We start from the raw sequence: 26,627 nt of genomic DNA on the forward strand, positions 1-26,627 counted from the left end.
CCCAAGGTTTCTGACTACAGCAGTGAGAGAAACTTTGTTTTGGGATGAAGGCTTTCTTCCCGTTGCTGACACTGAACAACGTCTCAACCTAAAAAAGGCATTTTTCTATTCCACAAACAGAGACAGAGTGGGAGATCTTTAAAATAATCTGTGAAATAATCAATAATTAATTTAGACAATTACAAGAATTACATGGACTCATTTAATTTAAAGGGCATTCCAAGCCTCCAATTTGAGATTGTTGCCTTGTAAACATGATATTATTCGATGGTTTCCGCTTCGATTCATCCTCCTCTGAGTCGGCCTTTCATTTACTCACCCAGTGTGACACTGTCGACCTTGGGCCGCTGGGAATACGGCAGGTTCCTGTACACCTGCTCTATGATCTTCTCCTTCACCTGCGAGATGGTGTCACAGCTCAGCACCTTGACGGGCGTCACGTCTGGACCTTCTCCGTGCACCAGGACTTGCAACGTCTAGAGAAACGCCACACAAAAAACACAGTGTGTTAACATGTGCAGTTCAGATGCACCTAAGCACACGACAACTATGCAGAGATATTTAAACATGGCCAGAGCACCCAGCCAACCACCCGCACACGTACGTACACCCACATATACACCAAGCTCCATCGGGATGTTGTCGCCATGGTAACCGGGAGTCTGTGAGCGCACACACACACACACACATACACTGCAGTGACACCTGAGGGGGGCCCCCCCTGCTAAGGGAGGGGAGGACTTCTGTCACCTTGGCCAGCTAATGACCAAGGCTCAGTGGGAGAACTCTGTGACCCAGCTCACCTCCCACACTCAGTCACTCTGTCAGAAATAACTAACTGACCGCTCGACAGATTCAAAGAGGGGGAGGGCCGATCGCTACAGCAGCCTCATAAGCCTGTCTGCATTCAAAGTGAATGAGAGGGGCACGCTGTGAATAAAAGCCAATAGGAAACGCCGCCTGTGAAAGGTAGCTCATCGCAGTTTTTTTCTCCCTCTGTAATTCAATCACAGAAGGCGATCCATCACGACGGGAGACGTGTAATTCGGGCTAATTTGATAATTGTGCTCGACATCGCCATTACCCTTGGGTCTTTTTATTTGTGCTGACTATAACAGAAAACAGCTGTGTTGGGATTAGCTCCCATTATTGAAACACAATACCAAAGCGAGACACAGTCGTTCATCTGGCTCCTGAAAGGTGCCCGGACGGATACAGAGCCGGCGCGGGTCAGGAAGGGTTGAGGAAGCGTTGAGGTGGTGGCTTGTCCTCTTTACTTGTAGCGACTTGTAATACTTTCAGCCTAAGCCATGCATTTCACTGCTATATTGGAATGTGTTGTTGGTGTCGTTTTCGTGCCGAGAACACTGACACTGAAAATGGATGTCACACAAAAGCGGGCAGTCGCCTGGGGCCGTTTTCATTTTTTTTGGGGTAGTTACCATAGCAACTGTAGTGTGTGTGTGTGTGTGTGTGTGTGAATGTTTGTGTTGCTCACCAGGCACAACACACCATGCAATCACAAAGCAGTGTGTGCAATTTCTCTGACTAAAGTTTTTATGCGCAAGTGTGTGTCTGTGTGTCTGTCGCACCAGGACGGAGTACTCTACATCGTCGCCCAACAGGCCCGTGTCGTTGAGGGTGTACTTGGCTTTCTTCACTCTAGCGTCCACAGGGCCTTTCTCGATCTGGTGCTTGATGGCTCGGAACAGTTTGTACAAAGGTTCGCCTGCAGAGTCCTGGTACAGACACACACACACGCATAAAGAGTTACACAAAGCCATTAAGAAGGTGCCACCGATGTTGTCAAGAGACTAATTGTTGTGATTAGCAGTTTAGAACAGAGATAAATGATCAATAGGAGCACAGATGACAGGAATGGTCAAAATCATAAACTGAGCCCATGGTTTAGAACTGTAGCTTGTCATTATTTGCATTTCTTGTATTAATAACAAAGTTCAACATCTGTTTTGAAATTAAATTTTTACACTGTAAAGCCCCTTTCGCACATAACCCACCAACGCCTGGCTTTTGTCTACAATGGGAATGAATACAATTGTCTTTTACTCTCAGGTCACATAACTATACACAGGTTTTTATTGGCTCCAGCTCTGACCGGCAGTAATGCTAACATGACTCCGGGATGACCATGCTAATTTGCCAAGGCAACTAGGGAGAGTCAGTTGGCTCATGACGTCAAACATGACGCACCTGGGGAAATAACAGAGAAGCCGAGTCCCCTGCTGAGAAAAGATATAATTGCCTTTTTGTCACAGGCTAACCCATGTTTAAAATCCTGCGTATAGACATAATTTTTGTGTAATAAAAGGTATTAGTGACCAAAAACTCCATGTTACCTTCAAGAACTGGTAAAGGCAGATGGACATCCAGTTACACAGCATCCTTTCCACCACTGTCTCTGACCTGGAAAACACACAATGAGCAGTTTTTGTCATTGTCAGTCTACAAGTAAATCATTTCCGTGCAATAATTCTGCATTTAAAAAGTAGTGCAGAGCATTTCATTAGTAAATCCAAGAAAATACAGTGACAAGTTTGATTGTTATTTTTACACAATGTCACTCAATATATTAGCCAAGAAATGTACCAGTGTAGGTAACACTCGTTGTCATTCCATCCTCTTAGGAGATTGAGACACTCCTTTCTGGTGACAGTGCTGCCTTCAACAACATAAACCAGTAATTTCTGCACAGCTTGTCAATGTCATGATACTTTATTTCACCACTCATGTCAGTGGGAACTTGACAGATCGCCCATCCTAATGTCAGATATCCACTGGTGGCGCCAATTGTTAGCTGTTAGCATGCCTAATTAGACGTCTTGTATATAAGGGGGCCTCTGTTGGCACAATGGCCTAATCAGCATAATGAGCCTCTCCATTGGGGGATAATTAAGACGTGTACTTTCATAACAGCCAGTCACAGTGTGCCTCGGCATAGCCGGCAGTTCAGATCACATAACCCCCCCCGGCCAGTGATGAGTGACTGTAGTGTTGCACAAGTGGGTCCTGCTGAGGGGGGTGAGGCAGCCGTCAACCGATGATCTGACCTTGACATGATCATTACAGTGGAGGCAGTCCAGTGAAAACAAAAGAGAACTAAAACCTTCTAGACATCCTTTCCAAAAGGATGTTTGCCAGAGTCATATTAGACAGTTGAATGCTTAGCGATATTTTATAGAGATAATGTCCACACAATTAGGTCCAGACATTCTCCAGAGATGCCTTTCATACATGGACAACGCAGCAGGACAATCTCCGTTCAGACGCGATCACAACAACATCGTAATATCAGTAGCATACAGGTGAGGGGTGGCGCAGGAGGCAGGACGTAATACATTAATACTCCTGTGGAGAACAGGCGTATTTGTGTACTTCACATTGACACTGTTTGCACCCATCACCAAAAGTTCTTGATTTTTGTTGTCTTTCCAATTCTACATCTTCGTCAGTGTCTTCTCTGACAATTGATCTCCCCTCTACGTAAAATGGGCCGTTATTATAAATAGAATCTGAAACATGTTGAATGTTTTCAGATTCTATTCTGCTCAAGTGTGGCAGGTGATAGTTTTGTTCATGAGAGTTGTTCTGAAAATCACCCTCTTGTGCTCTTACGCAGCTCAAAAGAAACCAGTATAAATTGATATGTGTATTCAGGGCAATCATAAAACAAATGCGCTAAAAGTAATTTTTAGCCATTGGTTAAAAGTTACAGAATGAGAAAAGGAATAGAATGATGATGGGGGCCAGCAAAAGAGAAACTATCCAACCAGTTATGGTTTGACTCATAAGTGGGGAAAAAAAACAGAAGGAGAAACAGAAGGAGGAAGACTGGAATAGATCAAGCAGTCATCTGGCTCCGGACTGTGAACTACAGTATTCAGTGAAAAAATCCAACAGACAACATGGCAACAGAAATAAATAACCCAGCGCATCTTGAACTGAATCCCAGTTCTCCTCAACTGATCATACCAGTGCCAGCATTTAGACATGCTGTGATTCTGATTATAGAGCTAAGAAGCAAGGACATCTCTCCATCTCAGGGTAAGAGTGACTAAACGAATGGGGAAGAAGCCAAAGTTGTAATTGAAATACTCAATTTCGAAACTAAAAGTTTAGATTCGATGAATACAACATATACTCAAATAAAAAATACAGTGAAGGACCCTTTGTTGGGAATGAATGAGCATGAATTTTGTACCATTATATCTTGCAGATGATGGTAAAAACTGACCCGCTAGGCCTATATTACCATTACTGTGGAAAAAAACGTATGAAGTTGCTATGATACCAAACTTCTTAGCTAGACAATTAGCACTGACACTTTAATTGTGACAGCACCAGCATAGTCTGAATTGGTTGCCACTCACCTGCGCAGCATGAGTTTGGGATTCTTGCTGTGGACGTATCCCTCCATCAGCTCCAGCAGCAGAGTTCTCATGATGTCGGTGTAGTATTCCAGTTTGCCATGCAGAGCCACTGTCAGCAGCGATGCAAAGTACACCTTGGCCCTGGCGTTGAAGTCATGACTGCGCTCCAGGGTGCGGATGAACTACAATGCCACACACAAACACACACACACACACACACACACACACACACACACACACACACACACACACACACACACAGAGACAAAACAATAAGCGAAATGACAAGCGAAATTAATCACCCTGATGAAGATCTCACCCACACAAGCACATCCAGCATAATATGCTCTTAAATAATCAAGAGACCACTGCTGGGGAAGACAATAATTATCAAGGTAAGTTTAGTTCAGCCTTGTAAAATATTGTGGCTTTGAAAAGACACCAATTAGTAGAAGAAAAATCACCCACACATATAGAGTTCACACCTCAGAGGCCGTGTCTGTGCCAGTATTGTATTATTAGGAAATTTCACACGTTTCCCATTTCCCCTGGTATGTCTTCTGCTTCTCACTGCTAACACTGTACTCCACTAACTAAAACATTACACACTCCTCAATTCAAGAGAGGACAGCCTGAATCTACAATAGATATAAAAGGACTTTACAGAATTATTTCCTGGGCTTATGACAGATTCTGAAAGCTCAGAGATGTAGTGGTGTGTGTACTGTCGCCGTTGTGGCAGGTAAATTCACACCTGTGGCTCTAAAATAAAAGCTTATCAAAGTAACAAAGGATAGGGCGGCCTTAATGTTATTCCCTTTTACTACTTTCAGACTATACCTTGAATACAATTTTAAAACTAACAATTTAGTAGCACTTAAATGGCACTTACTTATAGCACTTTGTAGTTTCGCTTTTTTGAGGAAATTGTACTTTCTTGACTCTTGTTGTTCTGGGTTTGTATCCTCATGGTTGACTGCACTTATTGTAAGTCACTTTGGATAAAAGCATTAGCTAAATGAAATGTAATGTAAAAAACGTAAACCAACAGTGAATTTATCCTGCTGCTTTTAAGGATAAGCACCGGTTTGTTTAGTTGGGTAATAACTCCACAAACACATTGACTCACTCTGAGCTTTAAATCCTTGAATCTGTGAATCAATTTAATTAAAAACACAAACTATGTATGAGAGCTAAACGATTGTGATTATTTTAACAAATATTGCAATGAATCCCGATTTCAGTAGGAATGACCACCATGCTTCATTTATATGAATGGTGTCTTCGTGCATCTATTGAAATTTCGATCATATTTTGATCAACTGTTTGCATCACATTTCTGTATTTGCATGTGATGTGACTTTTTGCAGCGCATGTGTCATCAAAGTTTGTTTCTTAATTTGCATGTGCTTTTTCTATTTGCATGTGTTTTCTTAACTTGAAGTGCGTTGAGCCTGCTCAATGTTAGCAGATGGGCAAAAATAAAAAGTCAAAGAACTCATCATATACATTTTTCTCAAAGATAGTTTTGGTAGTTCTTATCACAATAATGTTTGTGTTAATTTTGTTATTTGATATTATAAAAACAGGGTGAAATGTCAAAATTGATTGATCAAGTGTGTAATACAACTGGCTGCACCAGATATTTCGGCTTTACACGACAAGAGGAAGTGGAGAGTCCATCCAACACTTGATACTTCTATTAAAAGGTACAATACAAACATCATCTGAAAACCACTAATGTCACTATACAAATTATTCACTCAATAGTAGCTGAGTAGATCAGTGCAAAGCAAAGCAATGAAACGGCCCTGACATCATCAAGCCCTGCTGCTGATGTGGCTAAAAAGAAAACGTGCTTTGAAAATGTGCTTTTTAAGTATCATGCATCGGTCAACAGCACAATTTGTAAAATACGCATCTACAGACATTATCAGACCCCATGATCACCGCTTGGTAGTAAACATCTACTGTGTGTAGTATAATTACATTAATGAGGAAGGTCTTGGAGTTCAGAAGGTTGGAAAACTGGTTGAGTGCCTGGGTCACCGTGGCCCTTCGAGCCTGTGGGATGTCGAGCTTCCCTGTGATCATCACATCATTGGCCCCATCTTTGGAAGGCAGGAAGAACACCCGTTCTGTGTAGGTCTTGTAGTCCAGGAAGGGTATCCGTCCCTCGCTCAGGTCGTTGGTGTGGTCCTCCATCTCGATCATCAAGTCTGCGAGACAGAAATAAAAAGGTGGAACCCGGTTTCGCATTTCAAGTGGCGTTCGTCATTTTTGTCTGTCTGGAACATAATCTCATCAATGAAAGATTGTTTTATAAATGGTTCCTGCAAACTACTTGTCATTGTGATGATAATATCAGGCTCAAGTGGAGAATTTATTTTATTCACTGCAGTGCAATGCATCAGAGAAATGTAATCAGAGCTTTGATGCACTTCATTACTTTATAGCTTCTCAGAGACATGGATCCTTTGAGGAGCTTTAACGATCCTGTCGAGCTTCTCTTACCTGTGAATTCTTTCTTGCAGCGGTCACGAACGCTCTCCTCCAGATTCTCGAGCTGGTGTTTCACCTTCTCGTACTCTCTCTCTGCCTGCTGACTCTTTCTCCTAAATACATTTAACACAATACAGGGGTCATTAAAGCAAATCTTGGCCGTACTTTAACTCCCTGTTTTAACTCCAGCATAGAAAAGGAGATATTTTAACTTTTGCTCACAGACTACGCACTTGAGTTTAGCCAGGATGATTGTTAATTTATAATTGCTTGAGAACTTGATGACAGTTTTTCTCAACGGTGGTTGTGCTGTTTCTGATGTAGGTGTTTTATGAATATTTGGTAAAAAAAATCAACAGGTTTAACAAACACATGATTACCTGTAAAAAAAATATGTGCATGTGTTGTGGAGGTGTAATGTAAAGACAATTAATGAGTAAAGTTTGACAAAGTAATTTCAGTTAAATCTCAGAAGAGAAAAAAAACTGAAGAATATAATAGTAGTTTTTTTCAAATACTGCTGTGGATCAAAGCAGAGTGAAAACATCTTTAATACTGCAGATTTGAATAACTATACAAATACACCTTAGATGCACAAATCTAGATTCATGGATATGTAATTAAACTAAAACCATGGAGCGAAGAGAAAATAAACGGTTGACAGCATTATTAAAATATTTATGAACTATCAATAAGGTCAACAAACATGCTAAAATACATAAACTAGTTGTCTAGTTGCACAATTAACTTTTTTTAATTACTTTACTGTGGGACTCTGATATTTTTAATCCATCTTCTTTCCAGGCCCTGGATACATCATGCCTTCTTTAACCTCTCTAAAACATTGTTGTATCCACTTAGCGCTTTATAAGTTTTTCCAATTTTATTTATTTGCTGATGAGCATTTTCTCAAACTGCTACAGAAAGCATGATGCATTCATTCTTTTGTCTGGGGCTAAGACACAAACAACTTTTCAAATGGGACATACTGTGCAGCAGATTCCCTCCAAAATCCCAAATGAATCCACTGTACTTGGATTACTGCTTTTAGAAAAAAAAACATATTAAACTGAATAATAATTTTACGTGGTCACTGGCTAATCAGGCTGTACACACAACCAAAAAGCATAAAATACTTCAGTATTTGTTTGGTCAATCTTGAGGAATATTCTGTTAATTTGCTCAGCAACACACAAAAATAGTCCCTCCTGCAAAAACAAGGGGAAAATAGCAACAGTAAACAAATCTTAAACAGCACTAATACAGATTATAGAGTGACATTCAACTTCAGAGTCAACCAATTCCACCAATCTCAATCTGCAATTAGAAGATGCTCGCTTTCTTCATTATTTTTACCTGTAGCAGTAGAGAGAGATGGCGATGATCAGCAGCATGGGCACAATGACAGCAGGGATGATGATGTAGAGCGACGACTCATTCTTATTCTCGTACCGTACCGAGCCAACCACCCACTCTCCCTTCCCAAACTTGATCTGCGGATAAACACAGAGAGGAAATGTTATTATCTGCACCGTTTTAGCCGCCGATATATTCAGGAAGGTGTCGATGGTAAAGATTCAACAGAACAACGTTAGAAAGGAAGATGGGGACAGAGGAGAATCTACATAATTGCCCACAGTTCTGCTAAAACAGCTGTGGGACCTTTCAAGGTTCTGTAGAAGTGCTGCGGAGACGCTGAAGTCGGTCGCCCACATTAACTGAAAATATGCATAGGTGTATCGAGGGTGACACTGTTTAATCAAGTTTCTTCCATGCAGCTATAGGTTGTACTATTGATAGTGCCGCGGTGTCAGTTCTTCATACAAAGCACAGACTTAAAACAATAGCTCACTTAGAAGAAATGAGACGGGGTTACAGTATTCATCACAGTCGGCTCGGCTGTAATTAAGTGTTATTATAAGGGCCTGTAGCTACATGAAAATTGTTCAACCAGTGAAAAAATGGGGTCTCAACTAGTACAGAGGACACGCCGGGAGAAATAAAGATTCATGATCCATGCAGGAACTCATCTGCAAGTCTGTGCACGTCTGCCGTGGTGGAGGGGAACTCACTCAAGTATTTTATTTCAGGTACTTGTACTTTATTTGAGTGTTTTCTTTTCATGACATTTATACTTTTATTGCACTTATGTGAGTTATTTTACAAATGTCATTTTTGGCACACAAGACATAGAGAACTTTTACAATATGATACTTCAATATAGATTTAACTGCCCAACTGTATGCATGATACCATAATATCTTAAATAATTCATAGGGCCCTATTTCCCAACAACAGGAGGGCTTCCGGAGCATTTTAGACAGGGGGGGGGGACTAATGTATACATTCCGCTGTGGAGTTTATGTACTCTTCGTTCACAGCCTTATCACTAAAAGCTCTCGAATCTCATTGTCTTTCCAAGTTGACATCTTCATCTGCATCTACTACGAAATCTTTTAGTCCCTCTTTTTCATCCTGAGATATTTCTAATCTTTTAGTTTTTTTGCATCTGTCACGTATTAGACATGTCCTCACCGCGACCATTCGCCACCCTCTGGACATTTCCCTGCTGTATTCTCACACAGGCTCGCTCAGACGTTTTACGAGGGGGCTGGCAAGGAAAGTTATGTAAAATTCCGGCAGCCACTGACTCTGATATGTATGTTCTCATTTACACTCTGGAAAAAAAAAAATCACTGAAAGGTCCAGAGTTCAACACACGTCTGAAAGCAGCGTAAGAGTGGAATGTGAGGGGGTGTGGGCTCAGGTAGGGCAACAGCTGCTCCATGTTTGCGAGCATGCTTCAAACGTTCCTCTTCGATAAAGGTTAGAGTTAATGCTGGCTCAGGCTTGCCTCTACCCATCCCCTAGTTATGCTGCTTCGCATGATGCAACAACCTCCTCTCTCCATCTGTATGGATTCCTATTACAATTACTATACATCTGTATGTGGAACTTGCATTATGCCCTGACCCCCTTTGCCCAGTTCTGCCCAAGCTTTCTTCCTCTCTCTCTGTCATTAAGATGTTTTATTTAATTATTTTTAAGTGGTTGCTTTTGTGACAATATTCAGTGTATGTAAATAATAAAAAGAAACCTGCTCTATGAACATGTGCCCTGATATATCTTCTGTCATGGTTTTGATACTATATTAATAAAATGGAACTAACTTGACTATTGAAAGACCATTGGAAACTACTTTGATAACTGTTTGTCGACATATTTGATTTAAAATGCTAAAATATAAGAATTTGCTACATTTCTAAGAATTAAATTAAGATAGAAGCCTTTATCTTGTACCTTAATTTTTTAATTAACCGGAATTTTCACGAAAGCGAACAGTCAATCAGATATTGGTTTAATCATCTTCAACAGGAAAAAACTTACTCCCACACTGATGCATGTGTAATAATACTTACACACAATTACTTTAAAAAATGGAAGGACTCTTTCCTGACACATTTACATACTTTTACTTAAATAACAATATCAGGGCATAACTTTCAAATACAACAGAGTTATTATGCAGTGCGATATTTGTGGTACTGAGGTAAAGGATCTAAAAAATGTGTGTCTGTGTCATAACTGACCGCTAGATCCAGCAGCTCGGGTCGGGTGTCTCTGCGCTGGCGTCTGGAGCGAGCTCGGGGCTGGGAGGAGGGCGGGTCCAGGAACAGCTTATCGTCCTGAAGTGTGTTGACCAGACAGGAAACATCGCCAACGAACGCCTGAGCCTCTTTGGCCGTCATAGCTTTGGAGAATCCGCGACCCTGCAGGGGAAGAGCAACAGTAATTCTCAAAGAGCAGTGATTTAAAAAAACATTGGGGGGGGAATTAATTACTGCCTTTCTAAACAATCAAGAAGCTGCATCATATGTTGAGAATTAAAAAACATTACTGCAAACGTTTTCATTTGTAATGGGTGGAAGGTTTACAACAGCTCTTCCACAATGAGCGGCAAAACTAATTAGAAAGATTAAGATTATAGTCATTGTAAGCACATAAGTAATTTATTTCTTAAATCACTGTAGGCACAGCTCCAGTCAATCCCACAGCTCTGGCACGGCACCGCTCACTTTGAGATTCTACAGCTCACTTCTGTATCTACACAGACATGCTTTCAATTATTCTAATGCAGTCTGCAATATAAGAAAGGTGAAAATATCCTGAGTAAACCACAGAAGAGTAATTGGAAAAAGCCTCAGAGCCTTTTTAGCAGCTGCCTTTCCAGTCTAATTTACCTGAAGTGTGTTTACTGAAATACACTAGGAGAGAAAATACTGTGGAGCCCTGAAGCTGATGTAAAGCAGGCAATCAGGAGGAATCTGAGCCATTCTGATTAATTGGTTATTGGTTCAGCTTCTCACTGGTGATGATTTGCTGCTTGTCATTGTCGTATGTGACAATAAAGTGAATATATTTTGGATTTGAAAAGACTGTCAGACAAACTGAAAACATCTAGGAAAGTATGTAAGGCATTTCTCAGTGTTTTGTGAAATTTTATACAACCAAATTTACAAAATAAAAAAAATCTACAACTGCAGTAAGAAAGATAGAATAAAGTAAGTGTCCTCTTTCTGTTTAGTTTTTTCTTGCCAAATGTCTTGTTCTATTTTTGTACTCCACAGAACTGGCCTTAACATATAAATTAGAACTGAACCCATTATCAACACATGACATGCAAATCCTACTCAACTTCACATCTAGTTGTCAGAAAGACAAGACTTTAGTAAAAATACAGCATTATATATTTTAAATTATATTTAAATATATATAGCTGCTGTTCCCAAACTAATGGTATAATGACACTGTATTTTCTTGATAAACCTCAACACCAGTTTCATGTTTTAAACCAAAAAAGAGGATTGTTTATTATTGGACTGAACAATATTTTGAGTTCTAAAGAAATTTGAGATTGATCTGCAAAAAAGTTAAATTTTAATAATAAAGAATGAAAATAAAGAAGAGAAGTCTCCACTAAGTCAGAAGGAATCTGACTGATTTTGAAAATCACTTTTGAAAAACATATTTTACAGATTCAGCTTCTCACTAACCTGATTCTCTGCTCGTCTTTATCTTATGTGATAATGAAGTGACTATATTGAGTATTTGGATTCACTGTAAAAACTGACAATTATCTCTACTTTCTGGAATTTAATAGAATAGAAATTACCTGCAATTTATTCAACCTTAAAAAATGTGGGAAAATTGCAGTAATAAAAAACAATTCTTCCTGAACATCAAATCAGCTGATAAAATATATTAAAACTTCAAACATTTTTTATTTCATTCGCCAATTCTCTTGTTCAATTTTTTACTTAATATAAGTGGTCTTATAATTATAATATAAAAAATAAAATAATAAAATTAGAAACAGAAAAAGGAAAATGTCTAGCTCATTCATCACATGTGTTAATGACCTTGTGACTAAACAACTTAACAGAAATGGGTATTTACAATAGGAGCAATTTTCTCATCTCTCTATTAGAGTTGAAGTCACGTTTGCTATTTGCGACTTCTAATTTACATTTGTCTCAATTCATTTGATCACACCACTGAGCTAAAAGAATAAATGTTTGATAATTTATAAACACAATGAAACTCAACCATAGCAGAGTGAAAATGTGTCACAGTAACTGCAGCTCAGCATCTTCTCCCTTATAATCCTCAAGTCAGATAATAAAACCATTTGTCTTAATTCCTTCACGCTAATTAGGCTGTTTCCTCAGCAACACAGCGCCGTCTCATAGGCTGCGCGGCCTGCACTCACCGTGACGATGATGATGCTGGCCTCGGTGATGACCTTCTTTGTCAGTTCGTTGAAGGAGGGGTCGGGGTGGTAGTCGAAGGGCTTCAGCTCCCTCTCCCAGTTGTCCAGTTTAATGGAGGTTTTAAAGTGCTGGTTCAGGGAGGCGTTCACCGTTGGAGATTGAAACTGGATCACCGTGTCGTTCTTTTCGCGGGCGTTCTGAAAGTGTCGGAGGGACAGTTAAGTGTCATGACTCAAAAATACACGGTGACATGGAGAAAACAAGCAAGACGAGAGGGATGTGTGTGTGTGTGTTTGGGGGGGGGGCTGGTTTAGTAAAATGGGGAAGGTACAATTACGTGTCACTTTTGAGTCATTCTATTAAAATCCTAATCTCCCGTCGTAGAATAGCATCCTCTGTTAAATCTGTGTGCACGTCGAGCCTTTCCTCCTCTGGCTTTGTTTGTTTGTGTTTGAGCAACTGGACCGATGGTGATATTTCTGTCACTCTCTGATTGTTTCCACATGTGGCTGACAGCAGTGTGTGTGACAGCTAAACCCTGCAGTCCTACACCAAAACAATTGTGCTTTTCAGGAGGACACGGCGAAAAAAAGCATGTAAGATGTGTGAGGTTGTACCAGTCGAATGTCTTTTGTCATTAAACCACACAGAGGATTGTGATCTGCCAACTATCTGTAAATCTATATCTAGGCTATGTTGTAGGTACACAGCAATGAAATAGTTAATTACTAAATTAATTTGCAGTATTAAATAAATATCTGCTCAGACTTTGTGTTAACGAGCGTCTGGAGTGAATCGATCACAAGTGGACAGCTCTAAGTGCGTCTGTTCACACCTGGCATTAGCACAAACGTCTCTAGTGACCACTCGGGTTTAGATCTCTCTGTCCTGCTCTATATGCAAATACATATGCACGTCACTTCTGTTTGCAATTACTTAATGATGTTGTTTTAGTCAGTCTGACCGAGCGAGAGATGTGACCCAGGATGCTTTGTGCTAAAAGAATGTGATATGCCCTGTTACCTTTAATCCTCTTTCCGCCAAACATGTCATGTTAGACTACCGTAGTTTTGTCAGTGGGTTCAGTTTGCTGCACAACAACAACATCTGGCAGAAAATGTTGCAAATACTTTTCACTATGCTGTAAAAAAAAAAAAAGATTCTCTTAATCACCACCACAGCTTTGAGCCCCTAACTTGACCTACAATCTCATCGACATGTCACTACCACAAGCAAGCAGCCAGAATGACTCTAGATATTTGGGTGTACTTCAGTGGACGGACTTAAACCAAGAGAAGCTTAATGAAGTTGACCAGCCTTTGAGATAACACATTACATCTGCTGTTAGTTTGCAGCTGTCAAAAGCCTTTTCAAATCTCTCCTGTCCCTGGGCAGCAAGGACTTGGCCGGGAGTAAGTGGTAAAGACCAGCACGGTCGCATAATCTTCTGCAACCTTAATGCCGGCAATAAATATAGCCCTTTAAATGAAATGAGCAAAATTGCTGCTGCTTAACACTGTGCAGTTCACTGGAGGGCAGGTGCCAGCAAGCTGCTGTGTGCCACTCCTTCAAGTTCCCTGGCAGACTCCGCTGGACTTAATTAAGCTGGCTGAGGAACTAAGTTCGATTTTATGGGAGGGTGAAACAGTGGTGCTGCTATCTGCAATCCTACAGGTTTTAAGGATTGATGGTCTGAGAAGTGAAGTGGTGCAAGTAAAGATGAAGTAATACAGGCTTTTGAAATCCCACTGATCAGTGGAAGCAAAGAGAAGAGGAGATTCGTATGTGCGTGCGTGCAGCCTCAAACATCAAATGCTTCACAGAGTTTAAATGAATCACGACTGTAGACGTGAGATGGACGTGGGCAGATTGACGGACAGAGCTGCTGCGATGGGGGGAGCAGAGGGAAAAGTAGAAGTTCTCAAAAAAAAGAATCAAAGGAAAGAGACAGTTAAGACAGGAAGCGCTGCAATGTAAAAATATCATGAAGCTGATTTCACACGTGCACTGAACTCTGCGGATCTTCTGTATTTCCTCTGGAGAAGGTGCTTGTGTGAACGCAAATGTCGTTGCATTCTCTGCAGACTTTCTCTGCATGGCTTCCTAGTACATGCCCGTAAAAATCCAGGAGAATCCGATGTGTGAACACAGCAGGGGATCCCCCACTGGATTCACAGTGAGCAAGTGGGGGTGGGGTTGACGGAGCTTTGAAAGCTTGACATACGCAAAAATTAAAACAGTCTCTGTGTGTCATGGGATCTCTGCAGCGGAGTTTATACATCACTTCCTGCCTCTGCCTGCTGAGCCCGGCTGCTCCACCTCTCGCCTGAATAATGCAGAGGATTTGTTGCTGTTGTGAACCTCAAGCTGCATTGTGCATGTTTGAGAGGCAAACTGCGGGTAAACTCCATAGCCAATTTTCCGCATTTTACCGGCAGGTCATGTCTGAAAACGGCTTTAGAGTTGCATAGTGACAGAATAAATAAAAGGAAACCTCCAAAGCTGTTGAGTTGTCTCCAGTGACCATCAGCACGGCAGTCTGGATCAGGTCAAAACCAGAGCCGGTCACCACAATGTTCCTGCCTCCACTGAAACACACAAAACAACACATTGAAGAGCATAGATATATCGTACCACAATAAGATGAGCTCACGGGAAGATTTCTAAGAAGATGGACACATTTCTAAAATTGAATCTTGGGTATTTTCACCAGGAATTGTGAGTCAGAGAAAAGTAAATTGGTTCAGTTGCAAAGATATGTTAAAATAGTGAGAAAATTGGTTGAGACTATTCAGTGAAAATAAGTTTAAAAGAAAAAGGGCAACTACCTTTCAAACTTAAATAATCATTTAATAGCTTTCTAAAATCAAGCAAAGATGCACATTTTGTGTTTCGTTTTTTACTTGACATGAGAAAAGAGCTTTTCTTTTTCTAGTAGAGTACTTATTTATAATCCCTCCTAAAAAATATTGTTAAAATATTATCGCATTATACTTTCTTTGATTTGACAGTCAGTTGTTGACTTCACAGAAAGGTTGATACATCCAATATTTCAAAAAAAAAATTCACTGAAGCTAATTAGTCATTATGATGATCCGTCAAAGAAATGTTCTCGGTCTAAACCTCTCTGGATGTAAATGAAATACCCCTAGTCTAATGCATACATTTTCAGTGATCATCACAGAGTTTTTTTTACATCAAATGGTAGCATTTGTATTCCCTTTACCTAAACATGAGCGGGAGAAATATTCTGCGCACACGGCAAATCTTGTAGGGTTCGTGGCATTTATAACCTTTATCAAGGTTTCGGGCCAGAGAGAAGCTTAGAGGGTAGAGAACAAAAGGCAGTAGGCTCTCATAGTGTTCAGTTTTCCATATAGACTACTTTCGGTTCAACCTTGTCATCAATGCCAACTGAGCAGCTTTTTGGGGGGGGCTCTCTACTTTAAAAACAAAAGCAGAGCATCAGGCATTCGAAATTTGTTTATTCGTCAACCTTGGTCTTATTGTCCTATTTTGTCTATTATGATGACGCTCAGTCAAAATAACACTTTTTTCATTCTGCTGTAGATAATTGGGAAACATGGACTTCTATATGAACAATAGTTATAAGCAGACGGAGCCTCCTACAGCTTTCTTTACATTTTGAAGTCTATTTACATCATACAGTGTGATGTGGGATCAAACAAAGACTATTGTTCGGTTGTTTGGTCGTTTAATTAAAGTAAAACACAACTCTGTGGCTGTAGTTGAACTTTAAATGTTACTTTTAATCAACACTCAATGTGACAATGCTAACATTTTGATGTTAACCAGGTGTAATGCTCACCACATACACCATCTTAGGTGCTAATATATGCTAATTAGCAAAAAGGGAATTTTTAAGCAATTATAGTTCATCTTCAGATTTTGTAGCAAAACATCAAATAGTTTAATGACATTTCAATCAAAACCCCAAATTGTTTACCTCATGCTGACACTATAGGATCACAAAAGACTTAGCGTTTCCTCTGGGAACTATGAACCCTTTACAAAAATGTCATTGTAATTCATATACTAGTTATTGAGATGGACCAATGTTCCCTAAAGCCATATAGCAGATATTAAAGCATCCTTAAAACCATCATAAAAGCAGAAAAAAAAATAAAATGTAAATCATAAGATGCTAAAAGGAACCAATGAATATCAAAAGCACTTTGATTAGAGGAAGGAGAAATGCAGGCTGCTACATGAAACTGACCAGACAAAGCTTCCTTTGGGTTGATGGTCCAGCACGATGGGATTTTCCAAGAACTGGAAGGCATTTGGAATGGATGCTGTGGTAGTCTTTCCATACTTCACGATGATGGTGAGAAGGTCGGAGGGCACTTTATCTGCTCGATATTCTCCTGTCCTGCAGGTGATCTTTTCTCCGAAATGCTCCCTGTCAAGACAAGGACACACCTCAGCACTGGCTGGCTCGAAGAGTGGGGGCCACACAAGGTCACCGTGTAGTGGAAGCCAACATAGCAGCAGCCTGACAGCTTGTTAAATCCTGGCTTTGCTGCTCCTCTAGCTCGTTATTTTTCTGTTACCTCTGCCTAAAATGTCACTGTGGGCTGGTTTTGACAGAACACTCATGGTCACAACAGCAAAGGCAAATGGTAAAGTAGAAATCCTGCTTATGCACCAAAAGTTAAGGTCAATTCCATTTTCCCTTCAGGAATGAAAAAAAAAAAGAACTATCAATTTGCTGGCTTCAAAGTGTGCATACTGTAGAACTTCAATAGAATACAATGTCTGAATAACAAGTAGCACTTATCAACTTTAGAAAGTGAATTGAAAGAGAATTGGTCTGTGCGTGACAATTATTGAGAAAAAGAAATCCTTACACAGCGCAGTCCACCCCTCCGATGGTAACCCGGACGTCATCCTTACTGCCAGTGTCAAGAAAGTGGCCATCAATCCCAATGAGGGTGCCGCCCGCCTTAGGACCTCTGGTCGGCGCCACCACCTCTGGAATCGGGTCCTGGTGGGAGGGAGGGTGTCACAAGATACAGCACGAACACATACTCATCTTTTCTCTCCAAGGATTTACAATCACTAACAAGCTCACAAACACAGGCAAACACACATACAGTACACTGTCGTTAAACACACACACACACACACACATTTCCTCTCACCGTCCTTGATCCGCCCCTTTTATCTGAAATGTTTACTCACTCACACACGCATGCACACATTTGTACTTCTATCTTAGTGAGGACACTCGCTGACATAATGCATTCCCTAGCCCCTTACCCTAACCATCCAAACTAAATAGCTAACCCTAACCCTTAAAACAAGTCTTAACCCTCAAACAGCCCATTGAAAAAGTGAGGACTGCTCAACATGTCCTCACTTTCCAAAATGGTCCCCACAAAGATATAAGTAGAGGAACACACACACACAATATGTTTTTTTATTTCCTACTTACAGAGAAGCCCTAATCAGTACATAGCTAGGGCATTTCATTTTCCATGTTCAAATACACCATCTAATGTATTGGTAAATTAATCATCTACATGCAGTCACACTGCAATGGTAAAGTATTGTAAGAATATGCACGCATTCCTCTTTAACCAGACGCTGTGCAGTAGTCCCCCTTTTCTCTCTAATACTTTAACAGACTGCAGCGGTGCTATTTAACTGGCTTTTCATATCTGTGGCTCCGCTAAAGCTCCCCCACAGGGGAGTGCTCTGCCTAACTGTTTACTCAGCAAATTGAGGCAGATGTGGTGCTTGTATAAGTGTGTGTGTGTGTGTGTGTGTGTGTGTGTGTGTGTGTGTTTTTCTATGTTTTGTGGACAAATTTCCATCACTGTGAGGACATTTTGATTGGTCCACACCTGTTTGGGGGTTAAGGACTCAGCTTTGAAATATGTTTATTTACAGAGTTAAGCATTAATCTGTGATTGCTGAGGATAGGGGCAAGTGAACGCATTATGTCCTCACAATTAATGTTTGATTAGTGTGTGTTTAAGTGTGTGTAAAAAACAATTTTGGTTTGAGACCATAATTTCGAGTCCATTTTGCTGATCTCCACATCATCAAAGGACTGTTTAGGGGTTAAGACTTGGAATGTAAGATGTGTGTGTGTGTGTGTGTGTGTGTGTGTGTGTGTGTGTGTGTGTGTGTGTGTGTGTGTGTGTGTGTGTGTGTGTGTGTGTACGATTAAGGTGAGTGTAAGTCTCCAGGACATCAACATAAATCAATGTTATGTCCTCTGAAGACATGGAGACACATGTCTGTGTGCGTGTGTGAGAAGAGTATTTACCCTGTAGGTGAAGAACATGGAGGACGTTCCTTTCTTCCCCCCCTCAACCTCCACCTCCACCTGGCCCCAGTGTTTTTTCGCTTGGTCAACAGGGCCAATCTCACACACCACGCTGGACAGGTCAACAGGAAAACAGGGAAGATAAGAAAACATTTAACACCATGGCTGCAAATAACAAACCACCAACAAGGAGGTTGTGTTTTCAACCCCGTCTGTTTGTTTGTTTGTCCACAGGATTCTGGAAAAACAGTACCTGACCGATTTGTACCAGACACGGTGGAGGGATGGGGCACTGGCTAGAGAAGAACCCACAAAATGTTGGTGTGGATCTGCTGTATCACTTTCATTAACAGTTCTGACATAACATTTTCTTTGGACTTGGCAGTGTAATGCAATGTACTGACAGCTAATTCGAGTTTTCATTACCAATTTACCTACTGATAATATTTCTTGATTTATTATTTTTGATGGAAACATTTACAAAGATATGCAGTTTACTGTCACATAAGACAAAGTAATGCCTTTAACGCTCACATTTAAGAAGCTGGATCAAGGAGATGGTTTGACACTTTTCTTTCAAATGAAAATGTACTCCCTCTCAATATTCAAATGCCTCTGGTTTGTTAAAGCTTGGAGATTTGATTAACGTCTCTGAACCTGAAAAGCGAATGCAAATCAAAACTCTCGTCTTTGTTAGTCTGACTCACAGCCTTGAAACAGAACAAATAACCTTATGCCAGGTTTGTCCAGATGTATCCATTCGAGTTAGGTACTTCAAGCGAAAGACATGTGAAGTGTTCACGTGTCTTCTTATATCTTTAATAAGTGACGCGGCACTATTATTAAATTAAAAAAAAAATTGTAATCTATAAAAGTCACTTTAAAAAAGAGAACTCAAAATGCTTCGGTTAAAAAATTGTGTAAACTGGTTAAAGCTGATGTTTCAGTAATGTTGTCGACTCCAGGAGCCATTATCTGAATTTGAATGCCAGTTTGACCAACTGACTCTCGGCGCTCGAACACTGAAACCCTCTGGGAATTTCCCCACATGGCAGCATCTGTAGTTACTGGAAACCCTGTGATAAACCGAACACGTCTCAGTCGGCTGCAGCCCTGAGGGGAGAATGTGCTACTGAGGTCCATTTACATGGCAGCCCTCATTCAGGCAAACAGGTGGGCAACAATTAACTAAGTAAAACTGTAATGTGAAGGAATGATATACTGAGGTAATATTGATATAATGAAATAATGATAATTTTAAAAACGAGCAAGTCAGCTACATAATCAGAGGCGGATTCCGAATTTCTATAAATCAGGAGCCAAAAAGGGGCTGATTATATGTGCACCATCCATGCACAATTCCTGATTCAGTAAGGTGCACATTTAAGTAATTCATTGTTTACTGTTATCTCTATAGCTTTAAGCAAAAACAACTAAAAACCAGCCCATCATTGAATTTATCTACAGACAGTACAGGGGCACTTCAGACACCAGTCAGATTTCCCATGGGGCCAGGGCCCCACCTGAGCCCGCTGCTATAAAAAAAACTCAAGCATTTACGCAGCACAAGTAAAATCAAAATGAAGGATACGGTCGACACATGAGCTCCAAATGTAGATGTATTAAGGGAGAAAAACATTCCAGCTGGTCTTATAAATCCCAGTTTGCGCCTCGCCATGCAGATGGCAGAGCAAAAATTCTCCGTAAACGCAGATCCATCCTGCTCATGTCAACAGGTCTAGCTAGTAGCTGTGGGCTGATGATGTGGATCTCTTGAATGGATAATTTTTTATAAAATGAACACTTATTTCTAACACCACTAGAGTGAATTTGCCAGAGTATTCCAGTTATTTTTGCCAATACTCAGCCCATTAAAGCTTTTTTGAGATGAGGTGGAACAGGATGTCTGCAGCATGAAAACACCTCTCAAAATCTGCTGCAAATCCATGTGGGGTGTATTTAGTGCTTTGGTGAACACATATCTCAAAGAAGTCATGTAGTTCTGAAGCCAAAGAGAACGTCCTGTCCATCAGCAGTCACATATAACTGACTAAGTGGTCAGAGAATCTATTTAAAAACCACCTTTCAAAGCTGGGAGACGTCATTCCCCTGCAGTAAAAAGCAATAAGGTCCTTTTAGACAGGTACTGAACTTGAATACCCTTATACTAGTTTGATTTTATAATTTTCACCACAAAAATGTAAGTACTTATTGCACTTTTTACTCGACTACATTTATCTGACAGCTGCAGTATATATACCTTTAATACAACCTTCAAGGAATATAACCTTCAGCATTGATAACACAGTGTTATCTTGTATTGCTTAACCTATCCTCCTCAATTAGACTTTATTAAATTCTTATGTGGAAGACATCAAGGGCTCGTGAAACTTCCTCCCTTTAGCCTTTGCACTTATATAACAGATTGAGGCCAAGAGAGGAAGAAAAAAAAACTGTTGTTTTAGAGTCCACTGTGAAACTAGTATTTTTCCTTTTGCTCGGATTTTCAATAAAGGACGCTCTAACTCTCAGTTTCCTCCAATGTTTTCCCCTTTTAAATAGAGTCATTCTGTTTCTGAATCAACCTGCATCTGGAGACTTTCAGATCAATACACTGGTATAATCAGCCAGTTAAATTATTCCACCCAATATACAGCCATTACCTTTAGGAAAACCAAAGCACTCTCAATACTTAGCCTTGGATAAAACCCGTCAGCATACGATAAAAAGACATTGTACAGATATATTTGCATAAATACTTTTCATCAAGGTTTATGATTATTACCTCGTGGAGACAGAGTACTTCTCCTTCTGATGGATGCAGGGCTGTCCGACCACAGTGATGTTTTTAATGTCTTCCCTGTGGATGCCAAGGTTAGTGCCCCGGATGGTGATGGAGATGCCTCCCAGCAGGGGTCCAAAACGAGGGATGATCTGGATGGGGAGATTCACAGTGTGGAGGTGAGGTCGGTGTTTATAGCAAGACAGGATTTGATAACATCTGATTCTGATTTGTGAAAGAAGATGTGATTCAAAAAGCAATACATATATTAGAGATGTCAAACTGAGATGAAACAATACTTCCCTTGTTTCTGTATTATTCTAGTCACTTTCTGTTTTAGGTGAATAATATACCAATGCCTCTGCAGACACCAGATCTCAACCCAACTTTGCATCGACGGGAGATTGCTGACTGACTTGGTCAAGTCACAGAATAGTGAAAGTTATTTGTAGAAGAGTGGTGTCCGTGCCCAGGTAGAGTCGGAGCAACTTGCAGAATTGATGCCAAGATACATCATAAATGTTCTGGTGGCGCATGGAGGCCCCAACACCCTCACTAAGACACTTTTTGTTGTTTTTTTCTTTAATTTGTCATCCGTCAGGATATATCGATTTTCCAACATACCCCACAGATGCCTGATTGGATTGAGATCTGGGGAATTTTGAGGCCAAGGCCTTGAACTCTTGTCATGTTCCTCAAGCTATTTTTTGCAGTGTGGCAAGGTGCATTGTCCTGCTGAAAGAGGCTGCTTCCATCAGGGAACATACCGTCCCTACTTGGTCTGCAAGAATATTTAATTTGGTCATGGGTTTCAAAGTAACTTTTATCGGACAAAATATTGAAACAGGAAACAACTTTTATTCTTGTGGCTGTATGTGGCGGTGTATATTTACTGAACAGGTTGAATAGGAGCGTGTATGGTCATAATTTCTGTTGCATCAATACCATTACTGATTTTTGTCAATGACAATGAGACACCTACAATTAAGTGAGCAAAGAAAGAATTGATCCAATCTAAACGTGCAGATCAGCTCAAAGTGCCTTCAAGGAGAAACAGCTTTTCAACCTACCTGTCAGCGAGGAGGACAAAAAGAAAGGTGGCTGATAAAGTGCTTCAATGCGAGCGCCAGAGTCGATGCTTTTTCACCGCCAATCACCAGTCTTTAAAATAACAACTGTTTCCAGTTCAGGCGTTGAGACTGAGAGATGACAACACAGTAAATACTCACATCAGTGATCTGGGGGTCGGGGCATTCCATGTGGTGGGGTTCCGCAGAGCCTTGTTGTGCACTGCACAGCCGATTGTAAACACAAGCCTTCTGCTTGGCGCACCACACGCAGCTGTACTTTGGGTCTGCGTTCTTACAGAGGCTGCAGTCCTCCCTCCCCATAGAGCAGTTGTAAAGGGTGACTAAATGAGAAGTAGCGAGAGGGAGAAACCAGCTGATTAATAGTCCATTATTACACAACTCTATTGCTTTTATTATACTGAGTTATTTTCTAAAAAGATGCTAGAATCAAAGATAAGCCGGCATCGCACAGATAAAATGCAAACAAAACTATATACAAAATATTGGTGTCTACAATTTCTCTCAGTAGAGTTCATACCTCCACCAAGGCCAAACCTTATGAAACCACATTTTAATTCACAAGATCGGAATTTCTAATTGGATCTGCACCAAATTGCACATAAATATCACCACCGTAAGCAAGATCCATCTATTATTCCCTATCTCGCAATGTTTAAGAAAGTGAAAAAATAAAATCCTGGATCCGCACCAAACCTTAATGGGTTCCTGACCCAGACTGATCCCTCCATTACCTGGTTGTAATCTGTCCTGTGGTTTTTGCATAATTAACAGGCAGGCGGAAACAAACATTATTTTGACTGGTGTTAGTGCATTAATAACACTGATGTTTACACCACATCTTTTGTTATAATATACCATTATCATGAAAAGTATGATAACTTTATATGTTAAATATTTTCTTCTCTATTGTAAACACCCTCCTAAACCCTGTAACCCACTTCTGAAACCATCTGCTGTGAAATGCTCATATTCTGAATTTTGAAAAGATGTCTGTGATCAAACCAATAACTTAGTTTAGAATTACATGACATGAAAACCATTCTACTTAAACTACTAGTGATGAGCTCATCTGAATCCTTCATATCCTGTAGAATCACACATCATGATACAGTTATAACAATTCCATTTCTGTTTAATCATCTATTGTCTATCTAAGGGGCCCTCCTCGAGTCTAGCGGAGCCCCTGCACTGGGACTAGCGGTGCACACACAGAGCATTATAAATAAGATCTCCACATTAAAATGTGCGAGCGTACCATTCAGCGTGCTGTCCATCTTCTTGCCTGACTCCTTGTCCTTCACGTAGAAAAGAACATTGGTCTCCGGTGACTTATTGTAGGAAAACTAAGAAATGAAAATGAAGAAAATTAATTATTAATACAGAATGAGGTGATTAATGGCACTTAAGCTCTAATCAGCAAACAATGTGGGCTGCTGCTCCCCCTCATGCCAATGGGGGGGAAAAGGAGGGAAAAAATGATACCCAGTCTGGCAGGTTTTCAGCTGAAGAAATCAATGTCGGAAAAAAAAACCATAGCTTGGGGCTTGGCACTGTTTGAGCCTCCCAATCACAGATTTCAGTATGTGGAGGAGGACCAGAAATAACAGTGAGGGGTGTCTGACCATTAGAGGGAGCTACAGAGTATCAAAGGCACTGTGGGAACCAGTGATTTGATTTTTAAGTTTGGAACACTGATGTGTGCACATTAAGTTTTTCAGCTGAGAAAATCTGAGATCAAGTTGTGCTCTTCAGTATATTCCACTATTTCATAGCTGCTCCAAATTATACTTTGATAATCAGGTCCACTAATCAGCCATAGTTACAGGACCTGCAGTGAGTGGAGGATACATTTCCCACAAGCCATCGGAAAAAAGCTCAGTTATGGAACAAAGTCAGCAGTTCAGCATGAAACGGTCGTACTCACATTGAAGCCGCTGAAGGTATAGAACTGCTCGTCTCCAAGGTAGACCTCTTCCTCCACATTCCTCATGAGCTCAGTGCCGATGGTGAATGCACGACCCTTGAGAACCTAAATACAAAATAAGAACAAAACAAAACAAATTGAAATACTGTTCCGTAATCTTCTTTTTTCCTCATCACAGACAAGAAATGTAATAGACTATTCTTGTACGTGTAGATATAACCGTGCCATCTGTTCCCACCTGGAGACATGTAGATTGGATTATCTTTCCTTGTCACAACGTAAGGTGTGGTAGTGTTGGTAAACATGTTTTCAGTCGTGAGATATTTGAATTCTGTGCCATCCAGGGGACTACTTAAGCATGTAGAGGTGATTAAAAACAGGCATAGATCAGAATGTAAATTGATTCTCGATGTGAGAACACTAGAAAAATCCATAGGGCTGTTTGACTGAAAGCCTCTTTACGTCTGAGCTACACTGACATCAGTTTGGCGACTGAAACGTATAGATTATGATAAAATAATAGATTATATTTTGCATCAGATAAGTTTCTTTTGTCAGTGTGTGAATAATTTTGTACGAATTGGGATTATCTATTAAATCACTGTTTAAAAAGCTGCGACCAAACGGTTCAGTGTGGTCCTAATATGAAATTCCATGCCTGTGCCACTTTACCTCGTAGAGCTTCAGATTGATCCCCTCGAAGCTGATCTCCGTCTTGTAGCCGACGGGAACCAGCACAGGATCCGGATTCTCAAACTGAGGACACTTCGCTCCCTGAGAAGGCGACAAACACAAATCAGATACTCTTTCTCCACTTTCAGTCATTTACATTTTAATATGCCAAGCACTTAGCGGACACCCTCTCATCTGCAGCGACAGATAAGTGTATCGCCGCAACATCTGCTCACTTGTGAATTGATATCCTCCACCCTTCAAACATTTGTCACGCAAGATGGGGGACGCTGATAGCAGGATTTGATTTTTTTATTAATTTTCAGGGGGACTTTGGCAGCATGTCATGTGTGGTGATTAGATGCATCTACTAAACGTTTCAACTGCACTTTGCCACGTTTATCATCACACATGCTCCCTGACGTTTGAGCTTTGTGTAACCAACCTGGCGGTGCTTGATGATGTTGGTGTCCACCACGCTGTCGTCCATGTCGCTGCAGGTGTGGTCCTCTACGTTCCACTGGCAGCCCCACTGACTTGCCACGCATGACATGCATCTGAAAATACACACAGAGATAAGCAGCCAAGATAAGACAGTGCTTTTACGCACACAATTATGCAGGAGTACACACACACACAAAAAAACACAGACAAACAAAAAACTAAAACATGCAAACTCATCAAAGAGTGTCCGGCACAAAAATCCATGCTGCTGACAACCAAATAGATCTCTGCAACTTCACATAAGCAAAACTCGTTCATCACACATTCCTCGGCATGAAAGAAATGAAGGGGGGAAAAAACATCAGGAAGGGGTAGAGGAAAAAATGGCAAGATCGACTTTCATTTTTTGATTAATGAAAAGGAAACGGAGGCAATTTCCTCGGCTCGGTAATAAAAGCAGGAGAGAAAAATGCAAGAGGTGCATTCAAAACTACCATGAATCACAATTTACAAACAGAGCCTTGATCTCTCATCTGTTTGGGCACGGTGATACGTTTGCATCAAGGTTGTCAGTGGATACTGTGTTCAGTGTCACTGTATTTTCAGTGAGTGACAGAGCAGAACTGATGGATGAAGAGTCTGACTCATTGGAACCTTGTAATCACGGTCTGCATCTCTGTGACTGGCAGAACAATACTAATACTGTGACACAGGAATACACCCAAATCTACAGAATCATATTCGAATAATGGGCA

The 26,627-nt window shown here is 40.6% G+C and overlaps 1 protein-coding gene across 1 annotated transcript in view; it reads right to left on the reverse strand.

Moving 5' to 3' along the window:
* Nucleotides 1-26,627, reverse strand: part of plxnb2b (plexin b2b) — a 99,610-nt gene that overhangs the window by 8,580 nt on the left and 64,403 nt on the right. Inside the window, exons 9-27 of the mRNA XM_061077066.1 lie at nucleotides 25,874-25,985; nucleotides 25,429-25,530; nucleotides 24,757-24,861; nucleotides 24,088-24,175; nucleotides 22,971-23,152; nucleotides 21,745-21,893; nucleotides 18,960-19,071; nucleotides 17,533-17,669; nucleotides 16,902-17,084; nucleotides 15,156-15,249; nucleotides 12,661-12,858; nucleotides 10,481-10,660; nucleotides 8,247-8,383; nucleotides 6,903-7,003; nucleotides 6,378-6,607; nucleotides 4,389-4,570; nucleotides 2,358-2,424; nucleotides 1,593-1,739; nucleotides 320-476 (exon numbers count right to left, since the gene is read on the reverse strand). Of these exons, the coding sequence (XP_060933049.1) occupies nucleotides 320-476; nucleotides 1,593-1,739; nucleotides 2,358-2,424; nucleotides 4,389-4,570; nucleotides 6,378-6,607; nucleotides 6,903-7,003; nucleotides 8,247-8,383; nucleotides 10,481-10,660; nucleotides 12,661-12,858; nucleotides 15,156-15,249; nucleotides 16,902-17,084; nucleotides 17,533-17,669; nucleotides 18,960-19,071; nucleotides 21,745-21,893; nucleotides 22,971-23,152; nucleotides 24,088-24,175; nucleotides 24,757-24,861; nucleotides 25,429-25,530; nucleotides 25,874-25,985 (2,663 nt within the window). The remainder of the gene's footprint in view (nucleotides 1-319; nucleotides 477-1,592; nucleotides 1,740-2,357; nucleotides 2,425-4,388; nucleotides 4,571-6,377; nucleotides 6,608-6,902; nucleotides 7,004-8,246; nucleotides 8,384-10,480; nucleotides 10,661-12,660; nucleotides 12,859-15,155; nucleotides 15,250-16,901; nucleotides 17,085-17,532; nucleotides 17,670-18,959; nucleotides 19,072-21,744; nucleotides 21,894-22,970; nucleotides 23,153-24,087; nucleotides 24,176-24,756; nucleotides 24,862-25,428; nucleotides 25,531-25,873; nucleotides 25,986-26,627) is intronic.

This window comes from Limanda limanda, chromosome 8 (assembly GCF_963576545.1).
Source record: "Limanda limanda chromosome 8, fLimLim1.1, whole genome shotgun sequence".
Classification (NCBI taxonomy): Eukaryota; Metazoa; Chordata; class Actinopteri; order Pleuronectiformes; family Pleuronectidae; genus Limanda; species Limanda limanda.